We start from the raw sequence: 26,149 nt of genomic DNA on the forward strand, positions 1-26,149 counted from the left end.
CATTCATGAGAAGCCCGGACGGCGGGTGTGAACGTGGCCAGGGCCGGGAGCTGGAGCGGAGGTGCTGCCACACCAAGTAAAGCGAACGGCGCACACCGCGGAGGTGGAGGTAAGCTGCGAAGGGAAAGAAAGGGGACGTATAGAGAGCGTCCGAGGAAGAGCACCGCAGCTCCTTTCATATCCTCTCCGAGAGAGGGAAAAAGATAAGAACAGTCCAATTTTAGAGCAATTGACTCTGTGGGCAAAAGACAAAGCAAAGTTACAGAAAGCCCTTCCTCGTCCCTAGCGAAACGAGTTGGAAGAACTAAGGCAGCGGGCTGCGGCGGCGAGCAGCGGCCAGCCGCCCGGGCGGAGCGCAGGAGCGGCAGCGCGGAGCGGCGGGCGCGGGGCCAGGGAGAGCGGGGCCGGCCGCTACCGAGCCTGAGGCGGCCCCGGGGCGGAGCGGACATCAGCCGAGAGACGGAAGGCTCCTTGTTGCCGAGCAGCAGCGCAAGGGGGGAGACGGGCGTTCCCGGGGGCTCAGCCGCGCTGGAGTCGGAGCAGGCGGGGCGCGGCCGTGCCGAGGCCGTCTCCTCTCCCATCCCCACGATGACGCAGCAAGGACGGGAGAGAGCCGGCGCCGCCCCTCATCTCCCTGCAAACACAGCCATAGTGGCAGTGCGCCTGCGCGGGGGTGGCCCCCCAGCACCCGGCCATGGCGGCGAGACGCGGCACAGCCTGGTTGCCATGGCAGCGACAACGCCGAGGGCAGCAGCGCCACCGATGGCGGGATCGCAACACTACAGCAAAAATTTCAACAGCGTTTTTCCGATTCCTTACAAGAGTCAGAGACGTAAAGGAAGGTACAGCAGTACCGAGTGTTCTCCAAGATACAAAGAAGGATGAACATTATGTGAATCAATGTTATTTCAAATACGATACAGATGGAAATCACTGTATAAAGATAGAAGTATTAGTAATGATTTAACTACCAAAAATGTCTCTGAAAACCAAAGATTTGAGAAAAGTCAGTCAGATGGAATGTTGGTATTGAGTTTTTGATTTTTGTTTTTGGGTTTTTATATATAATAATACAAATAATGATGATTTTTAAGTTTTATAGATAATAAGATAAATAGTGATTATTGTTAAGTTTTTGTAGGTAATTATAAGATAAGTAGTGATTGTTACTAATGTTATATGAATGCTTTAAAAGGATTGTCTTAAACTATTTTAAGCATTTCTTGTTGATAACCTGATAATATAATGTGAGTTGTCTGATTTTTGTGATAAGAATTATTATTAAGGTATTAAGGTATTAAGGTGTTGTTATAGTATTTACAGTCAGTTTTCATATGTTTTATTGTCTCTTTAGGTGATTGATTACAAGATGTTTTTTCAGGATCCTGTGTTTTTGATTTTTTAACTACTCATGTGTTTTCTTTATCCAATCTTTTATGCAGCTGCAATTCATCTTCCTTTAAAAATTCATTGTCCAAATTTTGGTTCAAGATTTCAGACATCAAAATTTTCAGATTTCTGAAGAAAGGGTTTGTTGTATTTAGAGAATTTTTGTCTTGAAGGCAATTTTAGACAGGTTCAATTATTTGATGGTTTGATAAATTTTGATCATAGGGTTTTTACTGATAACTGTTATTTTTAGACTTTTGTTTTGTAATGTGTTAAAACATATCCTCTGATTAGAGTTTGACCTCTGGCCAAGCTCTCGCTCTACGTGGATGGTGTGACTGACCCAGGTGTTTTCTGCATCAAAAAGCATTCAAGTCCTTTTGGCTTGACAATTTGACCATATAGGGCAGCTGAGCCTCAAAGGGAAGGACATGATCTGGACATGTTTTATCCAAATCTCTGTTGTTTTAAGGTTTATCAGCTGCTGCAGACTCTGGGATGTCCATTTGATAGTGTAGCACTTGGTAACTGTGATTTTATATGTAATGTTAATTGTGTATTATCTGATTGATTTTTATTTGCTGTTAGTTTCTTTACTACATGCATTGTCTTGCTCTTGATGTTTTTCTCACATTTATAACCAAAGATGTTGTCATCTTCCATTTCTCTATGCAATTTTACAGAACAGAATTGAAAAAGATCCTCCAGTCCCTGTGGGGGTGTTGGGTTTGTTTGTGTTTGAACAGGTGCAGACTCTGGATGGATTTCAGTGAAGAATGTGGAACTTATCAATTGCAAGAAAGCACTGATCTCTCCACAAGCAGGAGCAGAAGATGCACAGAAAATATAGATTGTGCAAAGATTTTTGTTTCACCCACAGAAGATCGTGGACTTTGGGTTTTTTCATAGATGTGTGTTTTTAATGATGTTATAGAATTTAATTACTAAGTTTTAATGGCTTTTAGTAATGCCTGTGACTTTTCTGTTCATTTCGCCATTGTTTTTCAATGGCAAGAGAAAAAGAGGGACAATCAATTTATATAATTATATGCATAACATTAAGTTTATCATAAGTTATAGTTTGTATTTAGAATTAAGTTTTCTCCTTTCATGTTAAACAGGTCAATCAAGAACATGAGAAATATGTAGTAGGGCACACTTCTGTAATACTAGCCTCATTTTTCACTCCACGAGTTGCTTCAGTGCAAGCTCTCACATATTTGAAAATCCTGGCGCCCACTGGACAGGAAAGTAAATTAATGTTCCATCTAAAATGTTAAGTGAGCTTGCCACAGATATAGGTAGTACCTGTCATGCAGTTCTTCAAAAACAGAGCTGCCATTGACTTCCTTCTTTTAGCACAAGGACTTGGGTGTGAAGAATTTGAAGACGTGTTGCAGGACTTTAGCTGACCACTTTCAATCAATTCACAGTTATTACAATTGAAAGACAACATGAAGGAACTTGTTACTGTAGACCCTCCATTTGCTAATTGGCTCAATTCTTCAGGTTTTGCTAGTTGAGTCAGAGATTTAGTTCATTTTGCTATTGTATTTTTCTGTATTACTATAATTAGTTTAGTCGCTATACTGTGTTTATTATAGTGTATGCAACAGATAATGCACCGCAACTTCAAGTCAGCCTGGGTAGCTCAAAAAGAAAAGAGGGAATTGTTACAGAATTTCTGAGAAAGAGAGGGCATGATTTATGTCTGGAGTGAGAATTGAACTACCCACTTAAACTAGGCCCTGATAAGCGGCATTGGTGGGGCCTAGGAGCCTTTGATGCAGTGAGAATTCAGTTGTGGCGCAGTTAGAGATTATGGAAAGGTAACTACAAAGTAATGAGTTGTCTGAGTGTGAATTAGAGTAGAGCTGCAGTGTGAAAAGCCTGACCACCTTAAGGCAAAGGTAAACAATGTTAGCGTGCCAATCAGAGTGCCTTTGTAAACTGTAAACTATATAGAAATGTATATAAACTGCCATCTTCTCACTAATAAAGGGGAGAACATTGGATTAATCGTATTGCTTGGATGTGCGTTCTGTCCTGTCCAACTTTCCCGATTTATGAGGTCCCTGGCTTTGGTGTTGTGCCATGACCCCTTGACGTTCAGCCCCACAAACTGATTCCCAACATCAACAGGCTGGGATATGCTCCTGTTGACTCACATGGATGAAGCTGATTTCAGCCTATTCTGGTTTGAAAGCAAAACCAGTGAGAACTCTAAATCAGAAGTACAAATTTTTGGCAAAAGGGAAAAGAGACAAAATATATGCAATGATACAAAAGGAAGACCACCAACAAAGTCAGAATACAACCTGACACCCCTTTGGCCAGCGTGTTGGTAGCAGTCCAAACTGGAGTGGCTGCAGTCCTCTGGGAGTGGCAGATGTAGTTTCTATTTGTGCAGTGGTCCTGTGGAAAAGGTGTAGTTGGTCTAGTAGAAAACCCCAGCTGTGTCCTCTTGGAAACCTATGGGAAGGCTGCCTCTCTGTCTAAAAAAGCCCAGGATATATCTAGGTGAGAATGATTAGCTCCTCCCACCTGGGCAGAGCATCTCACCATGGGCTGATGTCATTCTGAGTCATGGTTGTGTCCTTGACCATCTGTTAAACAGAAAATGGCTTCTGGGCGGAGTTATTTCTGAGCCATGTGGCAGACATTCATGGGCCCATTAACAGGAGATAAGGAAAACTGCCCAGAGGCAACTGCTACACAGATAGCATAGAAAACATCTTGTTTTTTAATCTCAGACACTGAGTAGCCTCACTGAGTAGTTACTACTACTAGTATCTATTTGGGCTCCTTTAGCTTGGTAACACTGAGATCTGAAAAAATGTGTTGTCTACTTTTTTGCCTTTTATACTCAAATCTTCTCTGAGGGTCAGATGTGTATGAGGGATAAACATTATTGTGTCATTTTTAAATTACATTATGATATTTGTTTGGTCACCAGCACAGGGAAGTATTTTATTGCCTGCTAATTAATGGAAGTAACATAATAGTTTCAATTTTAGACTACTACTATTTATTAAAGTGTTTGTAAAGGTTACACTGCTTGGTGTAAAGCTGCTTAAAATATTGTTACTTTAGATATTTCCATGATAATTTGTTTATATTGGTAGTGGTTTTGAAAAATGAAAATGTAGGATACAATTTACTGACACAGAACTCCAGAGGTGTTTGCGTTATTGCACAAATATACCCAGGCCCTGTTTCTGCAGCTGTTCCAAGCCGGCTGGTAGAGGGGACAAGACCTCCCTTTGACTGTAATGTGCAGGAAATGGGGAAAAAAATTGGTAGCAGTTCAGGAATCAGGGCTTTGGGCTTTTGCTGCTTGGCTTTCCTGTTTGCTACTAGGTCAACAGGTCAGTGTAATTAATTAATCCCGCCTGCAGAGAAGTTGTATCTATTTGTCACAAGGTGTGCATGGATCAGGAATCCCAAACTCCCGTTGATGCAGCTCAGCACTGGCAGAGCTGACTCCCAGACACAATCTGGCTGTAGTGGTGTTATCCTCATCCCCACACTGAGCAGAGAGGTAATTAATGGGCTCATTGTCCAGAGAGATTGCTCTCCTGCTGATTTTCTGGCTCTGCAACCTCGTTTGATGTCTCTCCGTGCAGTGCTTGCTGTGTGCTGTAGTCGTATTTATGAGCTAAAGGAATTTCTTTCTCAAACTGTTCCAGTGTTTGAACTTTGGCAAGAAAGGGAACACACTCCTGGCTCAAAGACTTCAGATGTTGCCTTCAAACACACTTTTGCTGGTCTCACTGGGCACAGCAAAACTCTCATTCACTTATAATCAATAGTGCCAGCACCCAAATTATTTTGGGTCTGTGCTGATAGTGAAGTTGTTGGAGATCAGAAGCCACGAATGATGGACTTGCCCTTTTGTTTCTTTTGTTTCTGATGGAGTCAATTTCCCTCATGTGAAAGGTTTGTTGTTTCCAGAGGAACAGAAGTATTTATCTTTCAAACCTACATTCTGTGTATGTGGATGTGTGTTGTGTTTCTCCACTTGACAATTGGTGGTTTGTCACTTCCTTAACTCTGAGCTGTTCACAGAGATATTACTTTGTTGCTGACAAAGTGGAAGTAATTTAGAAATCACTTGCAAGAGAAAATCGACACCATTAGAGTTCAGCTGTCTTTGTTTCAGCCATTAAAATGCAGACTCTACCCGATTCATATATGAATTGCTATGATAGTTTCATTATTTTTCCTCTGTGGGGTTGAATAGAAGTGTATTTGGTGCCCTCCCTTTGGTATAGCCGTGCTGGTGTGACCCTAGAAGGACAGCCTGGTCCCCTGGTGTTATAAATTGTGACACGGCAATTTGAAGTGTCTTAATTCAATAAAGCAATTTTATTTAAAATTAGCAAGCGAGTAAGGCAGGCAAAAATCCAGCGCTGGGCGGCTGGGGAGTCTCCTGCTCCACCAACGGCGCGCAAAAATGTTCTGTCCAACCTTCCTTTTATCCCCCCTTTTCTCCTTGCAGACGTGACTCTCCAAATGTAGTCTGAGTCTGGTCGTTGTGATAGCTTCTAAGTCTCTTCTTTTGAGATACAGCAAGCAGACCAGATACACACACACAGGACTCTAATCTCAACCTCCTTATCACCTTGTAAGCAAATAAGCATTTCAAAGACACACCAGTACATTCTTAGCCACTATCTTATGCAAAACAAATTAGGTTAACATACCACAGTACATTCTTATGCAAACTAAGACAAGCAAGCATATTACAGTGAACAAATTATCTTCTACTTATCTCAATTTCCCCCTTTTCTTGTTCATCTTTATTTTGTTCACTGAATCTTTGTAACTCCTGGTGACTTAGTATTAGGGTCTCATCTACATTGTGTATGGGTTCATATTTTGCCCTAATGAGCATTAAATGTGCTGCCTCTAATCGTCCCTTTACTATTTTTATTGCCTTATTGAAGATGCATGGCCCAAAGGTCAGTCCTAATATTATCAGTATCAGAGGTCCTGCAAGGGTGGATAGCAAGGTAGTTAACCAAGGAGATTGATTGAACCATGATTCATACCAACTTTGCTGTGCCTCTCTTTCCCTCTTTCTCTGCTCTAATCTTCTCCTTAATTCTGCCATGGTGTCTGTAACAATTCCAGTATGATCAGCGTATGCACAGCATTCCTCCTTTAGGGCTACACATAATCCCCCTTGTTGTAATAATAGCAAGTCTAAACCCCTTCTGTTCTGCAACACTACCTCAGATAGGGACCTTAATGATTTTACCAATCCATCGATGGCCTGCTCAATTTTACTCAGATCTTCATCTACTGAAATTCTTAATGCTTTAAATTCCTTTTGTTGATTTACTAGGGATGCCACCCCAGTTCCAGCTCCTATTCCTCCGATGGTAAGGAGAGTTGCAATAGTTAGGGCAGTGAGGGGTTCCCTTTTTATTAGGTGGTGTTCTGGCACAGTTTGTTGTTCATATATGTAGTCACTTGTATGGTAGGTAATTCTGGGCATAATCGTTACCTGGATGCAGTAGTCTTGGCTTGGATTAAACAGTTTCAGTGAGATGCACGGTGTGACACCCAGAGTGTTACATACCCACTTAGTGTTAGCTGCTGGCAATAGCCAGTCAGCCGGTTTCTTTCCACCTGTTTCTATTACTCCACAAAGGTATTCTCTTTGTGTTGGGATTTTTCCTATGCATCTCCCTTTCCCTGTTACCTGAGCCAAGGTAAGCCCCGGTGTTGTCTCTTTACCCTTTTTCCAAAAACACTGATTCGGATTAGTTCCATTCACTCTCCTGGGCTTTGCAGTGACCCCTATGGCTTCATAAAATGGGGGTCTTAAATTATAGCACAGCCAACAGTCTTCCGTCAGTTTTGGGTTGGTTCTATTTAGGACACCATAACTTGCTTTCATAACCTTCCAGAGTATATTACCTTCCTGGGTTTTTTCCTGTTCGTCTCCTGGAGTGTTTTCATTCTGAATTTTATTCTGGGTCTGATCCCTTTCTTTTGTTTGGTTGGCTAAAACAACCTTCTTTTCTAATAACACTGGGTTTGGCCCTACAGGTTCAGGATCAGGGGGCACAAGTTCCTTCTTTATAAATATTAAGCTACCAAAATTGCCAAAATCAGCCGAATATAAGCGAACGCCCCAAGTTTTTCCAATTAACCATATACTATCCTCTGGCCTTAATGCAGTAATTTGTATATTCCTGCAAATATTTTCTGGGGGTTTATGACCTGTCCAGTAGCCGGGAGGAATACAACCATCTGGCTTCCAGACCACCTTAATGTATGGATCAGGAGTGGGGGGGTCCCATGTACCAGCTATTGTTTCACAACCCCAATATGCACAGTAATATTGTCCAGGACTATTGCAATACCCTTTACCAGGATTTGAAGCAGGACACATATAAAACGATGAAACCCAATGGGAACCCCAACCAGTACCTAAGGATGCCACAGGTAACTGGAAAGTGGGAGCTCCAGCTGTAGTATTGCTCCTTATAACTCGCGAATCCTCCCATCTTCCTAAAGTCCACTTGAAAGGTTCATGAGTAGTTACTTCCGCAGTATTACAATATATACAAAGGAAAATCACAAGCAGTAAGCAAATGGCATGTGGGGTCTGGTTTCTCACACTGCAACAATTATACCTTTGAGCCCAAAAACTATTTCTGCCTTTGTTACTCCCAGTCCCGGGGTAGTTCCGCAAATATTGCTTGCGTATTCCATCCTGAGGGCTCCTTCCTCCACAGCTGTTTACTCCTCTGCCTCGCCTGTCGACTCGGGTGCTTCGAGCCACAGGTTGTACCATCTTCTTGGCAGCAAGAGTATTCTTCAGGAGGGGATTTATGCCCTCTAGTGCCTTGCCGCATGCAATAAGAACGCCAATTCTGATCTTTTACCTCCGGTGCGGTACAACTGACCCCTTTTAGGTCTTTCTTACAAAGGCCTTTTATGATCTCTGCCACAAATGGGCTCGGCTCGTTTGTATGGTAGCAGTAATTTGAGAAAATTTCCCACCACTCTTTAGATTCCAATCGGATTTCCCCTCTAGTCACTTTACAAGTCAGTACCCAAGCTGTAATCTCTCTTTGTACGTTCCAACAGGAATTGCAAGTTCCTCGTGGAGGATACCCTCTGTTGCAATGTGACCACCACCGTTCCCCACACACCTTACAGATATGGCATACAAAAGGATAGCAATTACAATTTTGATTTTTACACTTTACTCTAACACTTGAATTACTAATTAGCCCACTATCTAAGTAATATAAGTCTGATGTGTATTCAATCTGATAAGAGTCCATTAGTTTCTCTGTAACTTCAATTTCAGGTTCCCGGGAGGGCTGGTTACTTGCCACACAGTGTTGTTAACTGGTCCTTTTACTCGACTGGCATGTGTCCATCCTCTTTCTGCAGTCCAAATTGCAGTTTCTGTAGTGAGTAACACAAGATAAGGACCTTCCCATTGTGGGGTTAGTGTAGATTCTTTCCAGGATTTTATTAACACATAGTCTCCTGGGTGTATTTTATGTATTTTTAAATCTAAAGGGGGTCTTTGCGTAATGATTCCTTTTTCCCAAAGTTCATTGCGGCGTTTCATTAAGGCAATAATATATGAGGTTATTTTATAGTCTTTCAACCGGGGGTGGTCTCGGGGTTCCTCCAAATCATATGGCATCCCGTATAGCATTTCAAAAGAGAAAATCCCAACATCTGCTCTGGGTCTTGTTCTTATGTACAATAGGGCTAAAGGGAGACACTTGACCCATGTCAATTTTGTTTCTATTATTAATTTGGTTAATTGCTTTTTTAGTTCCCCATTCATTCTTTCCACTCTTCCCGAACTCTGGGGATGCCATGGGGTATGGTATTCCCACTTAATTCCCAGAGCATGTGAGATATCCTCAGTTATTTTGGACACAAAGTGAGGTCCCCTATCAGAATCTATTGTTTCTACTATCCCATATCTAGGGATTATTTCTTCTAATAATATTCTGACCACTGTCTGAGCAGTAGTCCGAGTAGTGGGGTAAGCTTCTACAAAATGGGTGAGATGATCTACTATTACTAACAAATATTTATATCTACCCACTTTAGGCAATTCAGTGAAGTCTATTTGTATTTTGGCAAAAGGCCTGTGAGCTAATTCCCTTCCTCCCATGGGTCTTTCCCTAAGATGTTTTCTGTTTACTTTTTGACAGATCAGACAATCTCCCACTACTCTTTTAGCCAAATCATAGATTCCAATACTCATATATTTAGTGGCAAATTGATCTACTAATGCCTGAGTTCCCCAATGAGTCTGGTCATGCAATCTTTGCAAAATTTCTGAGGCCTTGCTTTTAGGTAAAACAGTTCTCCCATCTGGGAGCTTCCATTGTCCATCAGACCCCTCCTCAATTCCCATCTTTTGTAATTTTTCCTTTTCTTGAGTGGTAAAACTATATATTTGCCATTTTTCTTTGGGGGAGTTCACAGATACAGTGTCGCTCTGCCCCATGTTCCCCTGAGTTCGTAGGGCTGCTTTTTTGGCTTCTTGGTCAGCTAAATTATTTCCTCTGTTTCTAAAGTCCAATCCTCTCTGGTGTCCCCTTAAGTGGACCACAGCAATTTGAGCCGGGCCCCTTAAGGCATTTAAAACTTGGACAATTAGCTCTTGATGAATTAGATCTTTTCCCTGTGAGTTTATAAGTCCCCTTTCTTCCCAAATTTTTCCAAATGTGTGCACTACCCCATATGCATATTTAGAGTCTGTGTATATTGTTCCAATTTTTCCTTTTAATAACCTTAAAGCCCTGAGTACTGCATATAATTCACAAGCTTGTGCAGACCAGGAGTTACTTAGTGGTCCGGATTCAATTACCTTTAAATCTTTTTCCCCAATTATAGCATATCCTGACTTTCTTTTTCCTTCTACAACCCGAGAAGAACCATCTACAAACAATCGCTCCCCTTCGTCTAATTCATCCTCTTCCAGATCGGGTCTAATTTTTGTTTGACTTTCAATAGTTTGAAAACAGTCATGTGCTAACTTTTCATCACAGGGTTTCCCATACAAAAATTGGGCAGGATTTTGCGAGGTAACCACTTCAAGTGGCAAATTGGGGGAATCAATTAAAATACCTTCATACTTCAGAAGTCTAGAATCTGTAATCCATTTATCAGCTTTCTGTTGTAAGATTCCTCTGATATTATGTGGGGATAACACTTTCAATTTTCCATTAAAAGTTATTTTATGAGCCTCTTCTACCAAAAGGGCAGTGGCTACTATAGCCTGCAAGCATGTAGGCCATCCTCTGCTCACTGGATCCAGTAATTTAGATAAATATGCTACAGGCTTCTTTTTATCCGCCCATTCTTGGGTTAAAACCCCGTATGCTGTTCCTCCCTCCGTATTAACAAACAAATAGAAGGGTCTTTTTAAATCAGGTAGGCTGAGGACTGGCGCGTTTACCAAATCATTCTGGAGCTCCTGGAGTCGCTGATCATCCGTGGGGCTCCATTTCATTAGGCTATCTTGGCTTAATTTATCATAGAGGAATCTGACCTTCTGACTGTAATTTTCAATCCATTGTCTGCAATATCCAATTAACCCTAGTAGCTGACGAACTTGCCTTTTATTTCTGGGGGCTGGAATCGAGAGGATTCCTTTTACTCTTTCAGGATCAATCTTCTTTACCCCTCCACTTAAATAATGCCCCAAATACTTCACCTCCTCCTCTACAAACTGTAATTTAGATTTGGATACTTTTAGTCCTTTTAGGCTTAGGAAGTTTAGTAATTTAATACTTTCTTGCCTCACTGTTTCTTCTCCTGTCCCAGCAATAAGCAAATCATCCACATACTGAATCAGGGTCGTCCCTTTATCTACTTTATATTCCTGAAGAATTTGTTCCAAAGCTTGGCCAAATAAGTTAGGTGAATCCGTGAATCCCTGCGGCAAAACCGTCCACCTTAATTGCTGCCGCCGGTGTGTTGCCGGATCCTCCCATTCAAATGCAAAATAATCCCTACTTTTCTCATCCAGGGGGCATGCCCAAAAGGCATCCTTTAGATCAATAACACTATACCATCGATTTTCAGGTCCCAGACGGCTCAGCAAAGTATATGGATTTGCAACTACTGGAAACCGGGCCAAAGTCCTCTTATTTATTTCTCTTAAATCGTGTACCAATCTGTAGGACCCATCTGACTTCTTTACAGGCAGGATGGGAGTATTGAAGGGAGACATACAGGGCTCTAAAAGCCCTTTTTCCAATAACCTATCTATTTCAGGTTTTAGTCCTAATTTTCCCTCCCTAGGGATAGGGTATTGTTTTATTCTTACGGGTTTGCCAGGATCACTTATTTCCACTGAAAAAGGCTTAATCTGCAATTTTCCCACCGTTTCTGGGGTATACCACACCTCAGGATTAATTTTCTTTTCATCCTCTACCCTTAAAGGGCAGAGCTTTATCTGTAATTCTTTATTTACAACTTCTAAATTAATACCCAATTCTATTATCAGATCTCTCCCTAATAAATTGTAATCTGCTTCAGGTACCAGTAGTAAAGAACCTATACCAAATTTGGAATCAGTTTCTACCATCACATCCTTGATAACAGATACCTCAAAGGGCTCTCCTTTTGCCCCAATTACATGTACAGTGTCAGATGACTTTTTACATCCAAGCGGCAAGGCTTGCACCGTGGATCTTTCAGCCCCGGTATCCACTAAAAATTCCATCTCTTGTTGTTGGGGTCCTACTTTAAGCTTTACCAAGGGCTCCTTATGATGTTTCTTCCCCAACAAATAGAGCCCTTGACACCCCTAATCTTCCTTAAAGGCCTTCTCATCCGCTATCCGTTGTCTGCATCCCCTCTTCATATGTCCCTTCTTTCCACAGTAGAAGCAGACAATTTCACGACCTCTTTCTTTTCCTTCCCTAGAAATATAACTCTGCTCCCGATTCTCCCTTTGTTCTACATTCCTTGCACGGAAATTAGGGTTAGGCCCTTCCCGCACAACTGCAGCCATAATCCTCGCCTGTCTCTTGAAATTCTCATCCTCCCTTCTCACAAAAACCTTCTGCGCTTCCCTCAAGAGCTCCTCTAATCCTCTAGTCTGCCATCCGTCCAACTTTTCCAGTTTCCTCCTAATATCTACCCATGCATTTGCCACAAACTGCATTTTCAACACCGCCTCTCCCTCCTGGGTATCAGGGTCTATCCCAGAATACAAGCGGAAGGCTTTCCTTAAGCGCTCTAACCATTCCGTGGGATCCTCATCTTTTTTTTGTTGTAATCCAAAAGCCTTCTTCACATTCTGCCCCCGCGGAACTGATTGTTTTATTCCCTGAATGATGATGTTTCGCAAATCACCCATGTGAGTGCGATGCAAGGGATCCTGGTTATTCCACTGGGGATTTTGTAGGGGCCACTTTATATCTGCTAAGGGTCCTTGGTGGTGTTCGTCATCCCATATCCTCATACCCGTTTCCCTTATCATCCTCCTTTCCTCTGCCGTGAACAAAATCCTTAGTATTGACTGTAACTCCTCCCATGTGTATACATTGGGCCCCAAAAATTGGTCCAACCGTTCTGCCACTCCTAGAGGATCGTCCAACAAATGTCCCATTTCCTTCTTAAAGTCCCTGACTTGCCCAGAGTCTAAAGGCACAGTTACATAGGCAACCCCTGCTATTTGGGGTGGCTGACCTTCCTGTCCCGCTTGGGGATTCGGGATCATACCAATGCTTTGTTCTCTTAGGGGAAACATCCCCAATTCCTGTTCCTTTTTTCTAGTCTGACTTCTAGTTACTCTACGATTGTTTTCCCTTGTTCCTCCACTCTCTGCCTCATCATCAGAGTCTGAAGGAGCCATGGGGACCCCGGGGCCAACCGGCTCCGCAGGCAGCTGGGGATATATATTTTGACTAGCAGGGGGTGGGAGTGGAGGAATATATGGAGGAGGAACGTAGGGGGGCATATTATCTTCCTCCTTGTTTTTCTTGTTCTTTTCCCTGGCTGATAAGGCAAATAGTTTTGTCCTTGTCTCCCCAACTGTCCACAGGGAAGCATATTCGCTCTCTTCTGAATCAAAGGCTTCCTTTGAGTTAACATATATATTTAGAGCCTGACAAATCCAATCCTCAAAGGACCCGAATACCGGCCAATACAAATGGTCTCCCCTAATTTGTTTCCCCCCCCCACACTTCCATACAATAATGTATCATTTTAACTTTGTCTTTCCCTTTTCTAGATGGGAAAGCATCCCAATTAATTATCATCAAACCCAAGGGGCTATCCCTGGGAATCTGGGGAAGCTTAGCATGGGTCCCCTCTCCCATGGGACCAGAGGGCTTGCTTTTCCTCTGTCCCATCTTCCGGAGTGCACTAATTTCTCACACACGTGCTCCCCTGGTTCGTGGCCCAGCCCCTCGCGGGGAATGGAAAACGCACTAATACAGAGTCCACACTCACTTGGTCTCTACGAGACCTCTCACACACAGCACCCCGGGAAAACCACCCCAAACCGAGCGGAAAACCGGCCTATACTCACGCGTCCTACGCCTTCGCTGGTTCTTCGTGCACAAAGATTACAGGGGTAACTGGTTCTCCTTTGCCCGTTACTCAATTTAGGTTCGTCGGTGGAGAGTGATCAGAAAGCCTGGGGCAGCCGGGCCGCCATAAGGGCGGGGCGCCTCCCGATCGTCCCGTAGCGACTGATCTACTTCTCCATCCGAGTCACGGCACCAAATTGTTATAAATTGTGACACGGCAATTTGAAGTGTCTTAATTCAATAAAGCAATTTTATTTAAAATTAGCAAGCGAGTAAGGCAGGCAAAAATCCAGCGCTGGGCGGCCGGGGAGTCTCCTGCTCCACCAACGGCGTGCAAAAATGTTCTGTCCCAACCTTCCTTTTATCCCCCCTTTTCTCCTTGCAGACGTGACTCTCCAAATGTAGTCTGAGTCTGGTCGTTGTGATAGCTTCTAAGTCTCTTCTTTTGAGATACAGCAAGCAGACCAGATACACACACGCCCAGGACTTTAATCTCAACCTCCTTATCACCTTGTAAGCAAATAAGCATTTCAAAGACACACCAGTACATTCTTAGCCACTATCTTATGCAAAACAAATTAGGTTAACATACCACAGTACATTCTTATGCAAACTAAGACAAGCAAGCATATTACAGTGAACAAATTATCTTCTACTTATCTCACCTGGCACCACTGCTTACATCGGGACAGCTCCCCTTGTGTCTCTGACCCCACACAGCAGCACCCACAGCCTGTCTGGAAAACACTGCTGATGCACCCGAGAGATTTCACACACATTTTAGGTAACATAGGAAGAATACTCCTTTTAAAAAGGAAGTGGCTGCTTTGGATACTGTTTGAATTTCTAAACGCAATTTGTCCTTCTTAGAGTGTCCCTGAGACTAGAGGTCGTTTTTTACATTTCTTTGTTAGCCTTTAACCTTCACATTTTCTCTGTTGTTCTGTTGCTGAATTTGTCTACAGTTTCTCTCCTATTTCCATGTTCTTCTCAGTGATCCTAACCATTTTGTTAAATGCAGCCAAGCACCCGCCTGCTACTTTTCAGCACCTCAGGACTGCTCCTTCTGCTGCAACTTCAGCACACCGCAGCTAGGACAGAATCCGAATTGTACAAAATCCTTATTTCATGTTTATGCTCATAAGGAGAAGTAGGTTAATCGAAATTACATCAGCTTTTACAGACCTCCTTTGCCTTTCATATTGTTATATGTAGTTTGGATAATTCGTGCTTATGAGAAATAGAAGTATGTTATATTGGTAAGAAATATTCTCATAAGGTTTCTTAAGCACACAAGCTGGAGCCCTGGAGCCGGGAAGATTGCTTCATGGTATTTCGAAACCACAGCTGGCAGCAGAGAGAAGGACCTAATTTGCAAGCGAATGAATGTGGCTCGCTCCAGAACCATCAGGAAGACACATCTCAATACCGAGTTCCAGGAACTCGATGATTGGCATACATCGCTTCCGGACACGGTTTTGTTCAGCTCCACGAAGAGAAAAGAATATGAACATGAATATGTGAACCTCTGAAAAGAAGAACAGACCCTGCCTCAGGCGGAATAGATGGTATAAGAACTGCTCGGACAAAACAGTCTTGGTGAACAAAGGAGGTCTGATGCTGTAGAGGTCGGATCTGTGTTTCACCCAGCGCCGATCCCAGGCTCGGCACTGTCCGTTTGATTGTGGCTGTCTTAGACTGAATCTCAGTCATGAAATAAAAATCTATTTTATTAATTATTAATTCGGCTTGATCATTTTTACCTATAACAATATCATGCTGGAAAATGAATATTTTCAATTATGTTTTGTCTCCTTCATTTCATTTTCCTGACTCATATATTGATGTCAGAGATGACAGTTTGTGTCAGTGCAATTTGCTCCCATGGAAATGCCTCCTGCACACATGTGCGTGGCATCCAACTCCTTACTCCTCTGCTTACATAATTTGGGAGCTGTCAAAGACCTACCCCAACATTGCCCATCTGTCTATTCTCTCAAAGTTAACGAGCCTTTTTCTTCCTGCTTCAGGCATATTACACACCCTGACTTATTCCTAGATGATGTCTATTAAAATTGTCAAATACTTTGAAAATTTAATTATTTCCCTAAGTAAAGAGTCTGCTTCTAATCACATTGAAGATGTTTCAATACAATTGGCCTGTTTTCTACTGCAAATAGTGACAATACTGAGCCCTGTCTGGTCCCCTGGGCGTTGTCATTTAATTGAAAATACTTGTGATTTACCATAGTGTAAGAGCTCAGAGATGTTCCCTAGCTTGGTCTGTGAGCAGCATCACAATGCAGAATTTATCTGGAATAAGGCATCCAGATTAAAGTGGCCTCTTATGGCATCAAACAGTCAATGTGTGATGGGGGTGGGGGCAAGTATTTGTTTGCTTTTGGAGTGATGGAGCTTACAGAAATCCCTTTCTTGCTATATCTATAGCTTGGATGATATTTGTCTCTTTCATGTCCCACTTGTGCCTATGAATGGCTCAGATACTGAAGTAATTATCTTTGTATCTGACTGATAAACTCATAATTTACAGCCAAATTCTTTTAGTTATTCACAGCTTTTGTGCCATATGGCACTATTATTTTATTTGTTCAGCCCTCTGTCATTCTGATTTTCCTGTGTTATATTCCAGCCTTTACTGATGTGAGTGTTGAATCTTAGTTTTGAATTATCAATATATTTAATTCCCAAAGTAAATGTTTTTGTTAGGCAACATTAAAAAAACAAGAAAACAAAAAACCCCAGTTTACTATCAAGATCAAACCTTTCCAACCTCAACAGACACCTTACTTCCAGACCAGGTTTTGTTTTTCCAGTCTAATCCGTTTTCATCTCCTTTGTAGCCAGTATCATGGCAGCTTCACAATTTCTCTGCTCATCTTGTTCTCTGGAGTTTACATAACAACTTCCTTGGTGACACCATATCAAATGGTTTAATTAAGTGTGACTTAGCGACACTGCTTTTTTTTTTTTTTTCCTTAAAATTTTATTTTCCTAAAGAATGGAACAGAATGGTTACAGAACAGGTGAACAAAATCCCAAGATACCAAGTCAGGACTTACAATTTACATCTGGGAAACTCATGTTGTCTTTCACAGCACTTTCCACACATTTTTGTGTTTCAAATTTTCCTTTTAAATCTGTTCTAAATTTTTGCTTGGTTAAGGTCTAACTAATAAGTTTATAATTGTGTGGATAATTTCCTATCTTTAAATGAAGGCATCACACAGACCAGTTGCTGTAACTGTTTCAGTCTTATCTTCTTTGTCCTTTTCCTGTTTTTTTTTAATACCAGTTTTTAAGAGTTTTATTTTCTACCTACTTTTATCATTAGAGTTTCCCTACTACAGATTTATCAGTATTTCCAGTTATATATATAATGCACTTACATCAGAAAAGTATTGGCTTTTTGAATTTATACTGTCAGCCATTCCCTTTTAGGTCCATATGGGTCAGTTTCTCAGGAGAAAAAAAAAAAAGAAAAATAAATTAAAAGCGAAAACTCCCTATGAGTAGCTACATTTTCTATGCAATTATTCTATCATCTGTTGCTATGCATGAGATAAACAATAAGTCAATTAACTTCTGAATATTTCAATAATCCTTTCTCTGACACTGCACAGGTATGTGAAAACACATATTTAATTAAGCTATTACAGTAAAAGCCCTGAGCCATTTGTCAATTCATTAGGCACACTTTTTAGTATGCTTTGAGCTTTCTTTTCCTTTTCCTTGGCTTATGTGATGCTGTAATTTATTCTTTTTAAAGACATCGGAACAGCAATGACAATAGGAGACACACTCTATAACCTATATTAAGAGTGTACCACCACAGCAGGCAGGAGGTGTCTATGAAAAAAATAACTCCCTGAGCCTTGAATGTAGAGAGTTCTGCAGGCTGAGCTGCTCACTGGAAAAACAGTTTTGGGGGAGAAGCTGTTTCAGCCATGTGAACCCCATGTGAGCAGCCACATGCTGGTGATGTACCAGGCTATACTGGGGCACCAGGGTTCAGAGTGCCCGAGCTCAGGGCCCCCATGCAAAGGAAAGGGAGAATTTTCCCCTGGATCTCATGTGGGATGAGGTGCAGGGTGAGCACCACGTCACTGCATCAGAAATCTCTGTCTTCACTGGAAAACCATGATCCCATGGCATGCTTTCAGAGGGCACAGAGAGCTGGAATGAAGAGAAAGCTCTGAGAGAAACATCAAGGGATTTCTTGCTTGATTAAGAAATGTGACTTACTAAGTAAGGAGTGAATCAGCAGTGCTGCCCCAAGCAGGGATGGATGTGCTCTGTATGCGCCAGGCTGTGACTCACAGCTGCTTAGTGCTCAGCTGCTCAGCTCCTGTTCACACTGCTGCTCTCTGTCACTACTGCCAACCATGCACAGGCATTAAAGAATGCCAGGCCCGTTGATACTGGGTGTGATATTTCTCTTAAAACATTACTTGAATGTAAATCACTTGATGATTATTTTTTATTTAGAGGCATGTACATATTTAGGTGTATTTTGCTGTGGTTGCCCTTACAGCTATGAAGTTATCTAACCACACTTGGGTTAGGGCACTATACATCAGAAACTGCTGAAAACTGTGAAGTCTTCTAGTTTTTAAACAGGCCTGGCTTTAAAACTTGCAAAAAAGTTAGCTAAAGAAAGCTAAGCAAGTGTTTTTGTTGTTTTGGTTTATTATGTTTAATTTTGGGTAAGTGCTCACTTACAGACTTTGATGATATAAACAAAGAGCTGCCATGCAAAACATTTGAGAGAAAAAGAAAAATTGGTTTTCTAGAGAGGAAGAAAGTTTAGAAAGAAGAAGAAAAAGTTAAACAATAGTTTACTACAAGAACCGTGAAAAGATGAGTGTAAAAAAGCTGCCACACAAGATTTTTCCAACAATGTCATACTTGATGTCTACCACACTGTGCAGCTGAATTAAAAAGGGACCGAGGGAATGTCACTGCAGTGGAGGCAGAAGCAAGGTCCTTACAACCACAAGAGCTGCCTTGGGAATCCTGTGGACTCTCAAAGCTCAATGTCCCAGGCAGCAAATATCCACAACACTGTTGCATTAAGGATGTAAAAGTTTGGCAGAAAATAAATGTCCCTTATGTTCCAGCTGGTCCTCAGAAATTAGAGGTAGGGCTCAATATTGCCTTATAGCCAACACAGTCTATGGGGCTGGTCAAGCTCAGTAAGAACTTTCAGGAGCATAGTTGTACAAAAAGTGCAGTTGTCAGTCCAGGAATGTGGGTTTGATTACGTTCAGTAGGAGTTTGCATGATCTAGATTCATGAATAATGTGATTTATTGAAGCAACAAGAAAGCTGGGTCAGGACTACCATGATAAATGCACTAACTGCAGAGCCTTAATATGTGCTTTGAATTTCAGCCACTCGGGATATGTATTAAAAAAAAAAGAAACAAAGAATCAGAGAGGCAGGTTGGAATTATATCTACCCATAGAAAATATGAACAACTAGAGTATAATAATTCCAAGAAGTTAGAACAGTGTATGATAATATTCAGATTTATTCTGTTGTGGTATTTCTGCATGTCTGAGCCAAGAGAGCAAGTTTATCATTGCAGGGAATGGCAGAGTATCTACATCTTCTTGTGAGGTTCCCAGGTGCTCTCCCACAAAGGGAAAATAAAAAGGATGCTGGTCTTACCGCCAGAAGATAGATTAAGATCTCACTGTGTGTTTGTATTGCCTTGAAATGTCTGGAAAATAAGTTAATGCCTTTCTGACTCAGTATGAGGAAGATACAGAGAGGGAAATTTATGCTATTTGCTTTTGGGCAGAATGCTAGTGATTCATTATTATGACCCTACAAAATATCATTGCTTGAGCTCATATCTGAGAAAATCCATTTTTCTCTTGCTGTGAAAAAATTAAATACTCATATTTTAGTTTACAAGTAATTAAATAGTTATTTTCTGTGTCAGAATTAAAAGAGACTGGTAAAAACTGAGTTTCGGGAGGTTTCCCTAAGGTTTTATTAAATTTTTTTTACATTGATTTATCTCCAGTACCTATTGGGAAAGATTCCAGAATTTCTTGCAAAACAGAAGAGGACGTATCAAATTCTTTCTTGGAAAGAAAATCTCTAAACAAAGTGCTAATAATATATTCCTAAGTACAAGAATAGCTCAGGAAAATAGTCAAATTAGGCATAACCACTTCTCTGGATTGAAACTTCAGTTAACTTTACAGTGAATATCTCCAGAATAATCATTGGGTTTTGACTTTTCCTTCCCTGCTGCAGTGACTGTGAAAACACTGCCTCTGTGTTGGCACTGGAGGCATTGCTTTCAAAAGACAAGGAGATTTCCTGATGCTGCCAAGTGACTAGAATGAGTTGGGGCTTTCCAAAATTGCCACTTTTCAGAGACTCCTCAGACACATGTGGCCTCAGCAGGTGGGAAAGGTGAGGAGCTGGCTCTGGTGTGTGCCTCTCTCTGGTGTGATGAGGCATGAGCTGGGGTAGCTTTGGGGCCCTGGATCCCACACCAGGCACACTGGAGCCCTCACAGCTCTGTTTTCCCACCTGGCCATGCATTTTTATTTCTGGCCTTGGGGAAACTGAAGGGGAGAGCATATGCTGGTCTAATCCTGAGCTTGAGCAGCAGGGACAAGCACAGGGTGTCTATCTAAGGGTAGGAGCTCGAAAGCATCCCCATGCTGAACAGCTTTTCATAGAAGCACAATTCTGGTCCATTTATAGGATAATTTGATGTGAAATGGACTTCTTGAAGGTTTCTAGTCCAACCTCAAGGTTCTCAAGGAAGAACTGACTTCCAGGTTAGATGGGGAGTTGGGGTAGATCCCAGCTGTGTTCTGAGCTTCTGCAAGGATGGAGATCCCACAGTCTTTGTGTCCCACTTATCTGACTACCTGCACTGAGATGTATCTCTTTTTTTTCCTACTTCATACACTATTTCCTAAGATCTGTCACGGTCACAATTGCTTCTTGTTTTGCTGCCCATCTTGTGGAAGAGTCTCCCTGTTTCCTCTGTAAGTACCAGCAGGTAGATGCAGTCAGCAAATACAACCCTATTCAAAGCTTTTTCTCTAGGCTGAACCAAACCCAGTATTTAATGTGCTTCCTCCTACATCACCCTGGTCATCTCTATTGGACTTGCAGCATTCTCACAGACTGTTTAAAAATAGAATTGCACAGAAATAGGGATGTTTCTAGTGCTGCTACAAAAAGGAGAAAGATGAGTTCCAACTGCCCAAAATATAGAATTCTCTTAATATAAAAATATAACTTTATTGCATCACTAAAATGAAAGTGGCCCTTTGCAAGTTTGCCATGAAAAATCTGTATTTTAAAACAACCTTTTGTTCCAGAAAAATTGAAAATTAAATTTGCAATGGATTTAAAAAAAAAATAAAGATGCAAATAGCAAGAAATGCAGGGTTTAGAGTGAAGAATGAAGCCTTAAATCTACCTTCTTGAGCATAAATTGTGTATTATATAATTTTAAATTATTTGCCATTTTGAAAAGGGCTTAATGGAGCTATAAAAATTTATGTCATCTGACTATCTGGCTCAGATAGTTGTGACCTATCTGCAACTGTTTTCTTGTCAAAAATTGCAGTACTTGCAGTTCAATTTAGTTGACTTCAGATTTATTTTTTCCCTGATGTAGGTCTACCATCAAAGTCAAGGCTGAAAGAAAAACTTTTTATTTAAAAATATGTGTTCTTTATCAGCTTGTTGGCTTTCATCTGGTTATTGGGGAGATGTGAATGTGACTTGGAGAACTGAACACTGCCAATAGTTTGGGAGAAGAAAATTTCTCTTGTGTATGGCCTTTGTACCCATGATGCCATTGGATGTTTTTGTTTCTCTTGTGGGATGGGAATTCCTGAAAGTCATCACTTTTGATCATTAAGTATTCTGGGTTGTTTTTTTTATGGCAAGACTCACCATGAATTAATGTATTTCCTCAGTCTGCCTGAAACCCAGATTGTTTTTTTGGGCTAAGATGACAATCCTTATTTCTCACCCAATTTCACATGCACATTGTTAACATCCAGAGGTTCCCTCAGTGATTCAGGGGGGCTCAGGAGCTCTGCAGTGTGCCCAGGAGAGGCAGGATCCTGGCTGGGGGCCAGGGAACATCTCCAGCTCTCAGCAGGCAGCTGTCTCTCTCCAGGAAAAAGTGCTCTAAGCTTTGAAGGGTAAACAACTAAAGACAAATGCATTTAATTCAAAGGAAAAAAAAAGTAAAACTCCAGCATACCAACCTCTGCTTTAAATAATTCATGTGTTTCTTGATAGACAAAAATATTTTTCTACCTTCAGTTTATTTTAAACTGGACTTAAAGAGTGAAGGAAAAGAATGTGCCAAAAGAAATCATTATTTTACTTTTTCAAAAAGCAGGAGTGACATAGAAAATAATTTGGCTTTGCTGAATGTTTAAATTATAATTTTAAGGACTGTCAGTAGTAAATTGAACTGTAATTGATGATTGACCACAAAATTCAGCATGTGTACTTTGATGTTAGCTATTGGAAAAAAAAAATCTGTGATGGGCCCATGTTTCAATTTAAAATTATGGAGATGGTTCTTAAATAAATGCATAATCCATGAATAAATTATGAATTATTTTTCTGGTACAGTGGTGTGTTTAGAAGTCTGTAGCTAAGGAATTAGTCACAAAGTTTTACCTTAAGGAGACTAAGTGATACAGTGAAAAGGAAAACTGATGACTTAAGTCAGGATCTGTGTAAAATAGTAACAAGAGTATTAGCAAAGAAGGTAATTCTGAAGGTGGAGTCCAGTCTTGAGCATTCCAGTAATCAACTTCCCATATGATTTTTCAAACTGAATATGTAAAATGCAAGAGAGAATGAATCTACTCACCATTTCAGTATACAAACCTAAGCTGTTATAAAAGTAGACACTTTTAATTCAGAAGCCTTATCTTGGAGTTGCTTTCTGTGGAGTGGTTTTGTGTGGGGGTTGTTTGGTTTTTTTCATGATCTAGAGTTAAGTCATGTCCTGTCTATGATTCTTTGGCTGCCCAGTGTCTCCTTCAATGTGGAAAGGTGATTTGGAAAATTGTCATCACAGCTTTGAATTAAAAGCTTTGTTTTGGGAAAAATATCTGAAGTTATTTAGAAACTTCCTAGAGACCTTTTCTTTTGTTTTTGAGACTAGCTAAGTTGGAAAAAAAAATGGTCCAGTGACCACTTGTTCATTCATCTGCATGTGCAGCTGCAAAATTATTTTCCTTGCTGTGCAACACTTCTTCCTAAATATAAGGTTTAGAGACCCTCTGGGAGTAATTAACTACAATGCAGAAGCAAATCTGAGTTCATTGTATGAACTGCTCATTTAAGGAATATTTTTGTGCACAAAGCCCATTTACAAGGTTCCAAAACCTTCATGAATGTTAAACATTTTATTATAGGATACTGAGCACTTCCTATTTAAATGAAATCTAATGTAATATCATTAATTACATCTAGCTTTTGATACCTGGATAGCAAATTGCTGTGTCAGATATGTGCCACAGTGCATTTAACGGCTTTTATTTTGTTATTTATTTAACAGTGACAGAACAGCTCTTTTCCTGTGGGCTGAACAAAAAGTTGAGAATATGCTCAAATGAAGTTGCCTGCTATTGATTTTATTCTGCTTACTGGTCCACTTTCATACCATTGCTCGACTAAGTGCTTTCAGACCTGTGCTGCACGTGGTTGTCAGGAGCTTAACCCCAATGCAGTAGAAGTGCAAAGCAAAGCTGTTGTTTCTCATCAGTTGTACAGGATTGGCAGTCAGAATTACTGAGTTGCTGAGGACATGATTTAACAGGACTGGGAATACATGCCCTTAGCATCAGTGGGTGCAGACACGTGCCTGAAGTCGAGAGTACATTCAATTTACCAGATTAGCCCAATGCATGAGGCTGAATGACCTCAGAAGAAGCAGCATGATGTTCTCTGGCTGGTGTTACATGGGCAGTCAGGGGTGGTAATCAGACTTGCCCTCACCATCAGCTACTTTGTTAAGTAGCACAAATCATGTGAGATGCTGTGAGGAAATCTGATCCTACTGTGCGTGGGATGAGGCTGTTGGGACAGTAGTCCTGAGCAGCAGATTGCTGGGATTAGGTTTACTGGCCTGTCTGTATGCTCATGATCAGCAGGAAGCAGCGGCACAAAAACAGATGAAAAGCAGAAATAAGTGTTAGGCTTTTATGAAAGTTTGCCCTTTCTTTTCTCTTAACTCTTTGTTGTCTGTTTGTTCCAGTAGGATCATTCAATGTTGCCTAATAATATTGCATCTTATCCACCATTCATTTCCCAATAGAAACTGAACTATAGTATTTGTTGTTGTAGGAGAGTTAATCATTAAGATCTGAGGGGTTTTACAACACCTTCATTTTACCTCGGAATATGTAAAATATATCCAAACCCTTCCGTTTTAGGTGATGGATTACCCTGTGCTTGGCTACGCTATCTGGATTGCTTGGAATTTTGTGCAATTACTATTTTACAGAGCAGCAAGAGTATCTGTGAAGTGGATATCAATTGAAACATATTTTGCTCTTCAGACTTGCTTTTGCAGGTTTCACAAAATATTTAATTAGTGATAATCAGCTTTTAACCAGCCAGAGCACACTGATGTGATTCTCTGCTTCTCTCCCCCATAATTTTAAGCATAGTCTGTATCCTTCAGATAAATTGCTTGCAGTCTGGAGAATGTCCTAGCCAGCAAGAGGGGGAAGAATAAGGATGTCAGTTGCATGGGGAATAAAGGTGTTGTGCATACTGTGGTTTCAGTGAATATCCTTTTCCTTTACTTTTCAGAATGGTGAACTTGGAAACCAGCTGGAGATTGCAAAGTCTCCTTTCCCTTGAGGTTGGTGGTCAGTGGTCATCCTCTACCACACCCAAGGAAACTAGAAGAGCTCCACACTAACTTCTGTAAGGTCTCCTTCACTATGGAAGATCAAATTATTTTCTGGCTCAGGTTTTGTGATGTTCGGCATCTGCCTTGGACCTGGAATTTGGAAAAGGGATCGTCTCTGAGGCACGGTTAAGAGACAGAGAAACCAGCCCCAGACAATGAGCACTTTAAGTAGCACTGGAATATTGCTCAGCTTAACAACAGTGTCTGTTACACTGGATTTTAGTTTGCATGGTGGTCTGATGGCTTGGTCCTTAAGCAGCAATTTGACTCTGAACCAGAGTTTGCCTACATCTGATCCTCTTAACACCTCTGAGAAGGATGAAGTCTCTCGGATGTCCCTGAGGGAGAAGAATTGGCCAGCCCTTCTGATCTTGGTTGTCATCCTGCTGACCATTGGGGGGAACATATTGGTAATTATGGCTGTGTCCTTGGAGAAGAAGTTGCAGAATGCCACAAACTTCTTCCTGATGTCGCTGGCAGTAGCAGACATGCTGGTGGGTATCCTGGTCATGCCCGTGTCGCTCATTGCAGTCCTGTATGGTAAGTGCCTTCCTTCCTAGTTTGAATATTTGCTTTTGCAGGGAGTCCCCTGAGGCTGCAGCAACCTGCTGTGCTGGTGGCTTGGGGAGTGTCAATGTGTACTTGGTCATGGGTCTGTGCTGAGGTTTATTCTCTGCTGGGAGCAGAGCTGGTGTTGACACTGCCAGGAGTGACCTGTGAATAATGTCAGACTGGGGGGGTTCTTACTGCTGGGGCCACCAAGAGAGTCTGAGACAGCAAGTCAGCTTTTTACCTTTGGGTTGGGTTGCCCCAAAACTGAGCTAGGACACAAAAGCTCACAGAAAAGCTGAGGAGAGTGTTCATTGTTCATGAGCTGCTGAGCTCTAAGCCAAGTCTGTCCTTGAGCTCCCACTGCTACAATTGGGGGATTTGAGCAAAATCATGCATCAGAAAGAAAGTTTGCACTAGTAGATTTGGCATTCAAATAAAAACCTTCACTCCTGGCATTTGTACCTCAGTTTGCCTTGTGCCTTTCAGGGGGTTCATTGTGCCTTTCCGTGCCTCAGTTTCCCTGTCTCTAACCTAAGGATACGCTCTGTTTTAAAGCACCAAGAGGCCTGCCTGCATAGGTGTAAACATTTATTTGTTCCCATATCAGGGTCAGTGTGTTTGCAATGAAGTAGGGCATTGCTCTTACACTCAGGTATGGAATCACTGTTAGCACTTCAGAGAAGTAAGATACCAAATACATCTAACTTTC

The 26,149-nt window shown here is 41.4% G+C and overlaps 1 protein-coding gene and 1 long non-coding RNA gene across 7 annotated transcripts in view; one reads left to right on the top strand and one right to left on the bottom strand.

Annotated features, from left to right (window-relative positions):
- HTR2C (5-hydroxytryptamine receptor 2C) overlaps positions 1 to 26,149 on the top strand; it is a 248,622-nt gene that overhangs the window by 166,336 nt on the left and 56,137 nt on the right. For all 6 annotated transcript variants that reach the window (XM_031504841.3, XM_031504840.3, XM_031504838.3 and 3 more), the window contains one exon: positions 24,786 to 25,428. In XM_031504841.3, coding sequence (XP_031360701.1) covers positions 25,044 to 25,428 — 385 coding nt within the window. In that variant the 5' untranslated portion in view covers positions 24,786 to 25,043. The remainder of the gene's footprint in view (positions 1 to 24,785; positions 25,429 to 26,149) is intronic.
- On the bottom strand, positions 7,693 to 24,792 carry LOC146763308 (uncharacterized). Its single transcript, XR_014952420.1, has 2 exons — positions 13,934 to 24,792; positions 7,693 to 8,823 (listed from the first exon to the last, which is right to left on the bottom strand). It is a non-coding gene; the product is annotated as an uncharacterized LOC146763308 (long non-coding RNA).

Source organism: Lonchura striata, chromosome 4A, assembly GCF_050655825.1.
Source record: "Lonchura striata isolate lonStrDom1 chromosome 4A, ASM5065582v1, whole genome shotgun sequence".
Classification (NCBI taxonomy): Eukaryota; Metazoa; Chordata; class Aves; order Passeriformes; family Estrildidae; genus Lonchura; species Lonchura striata.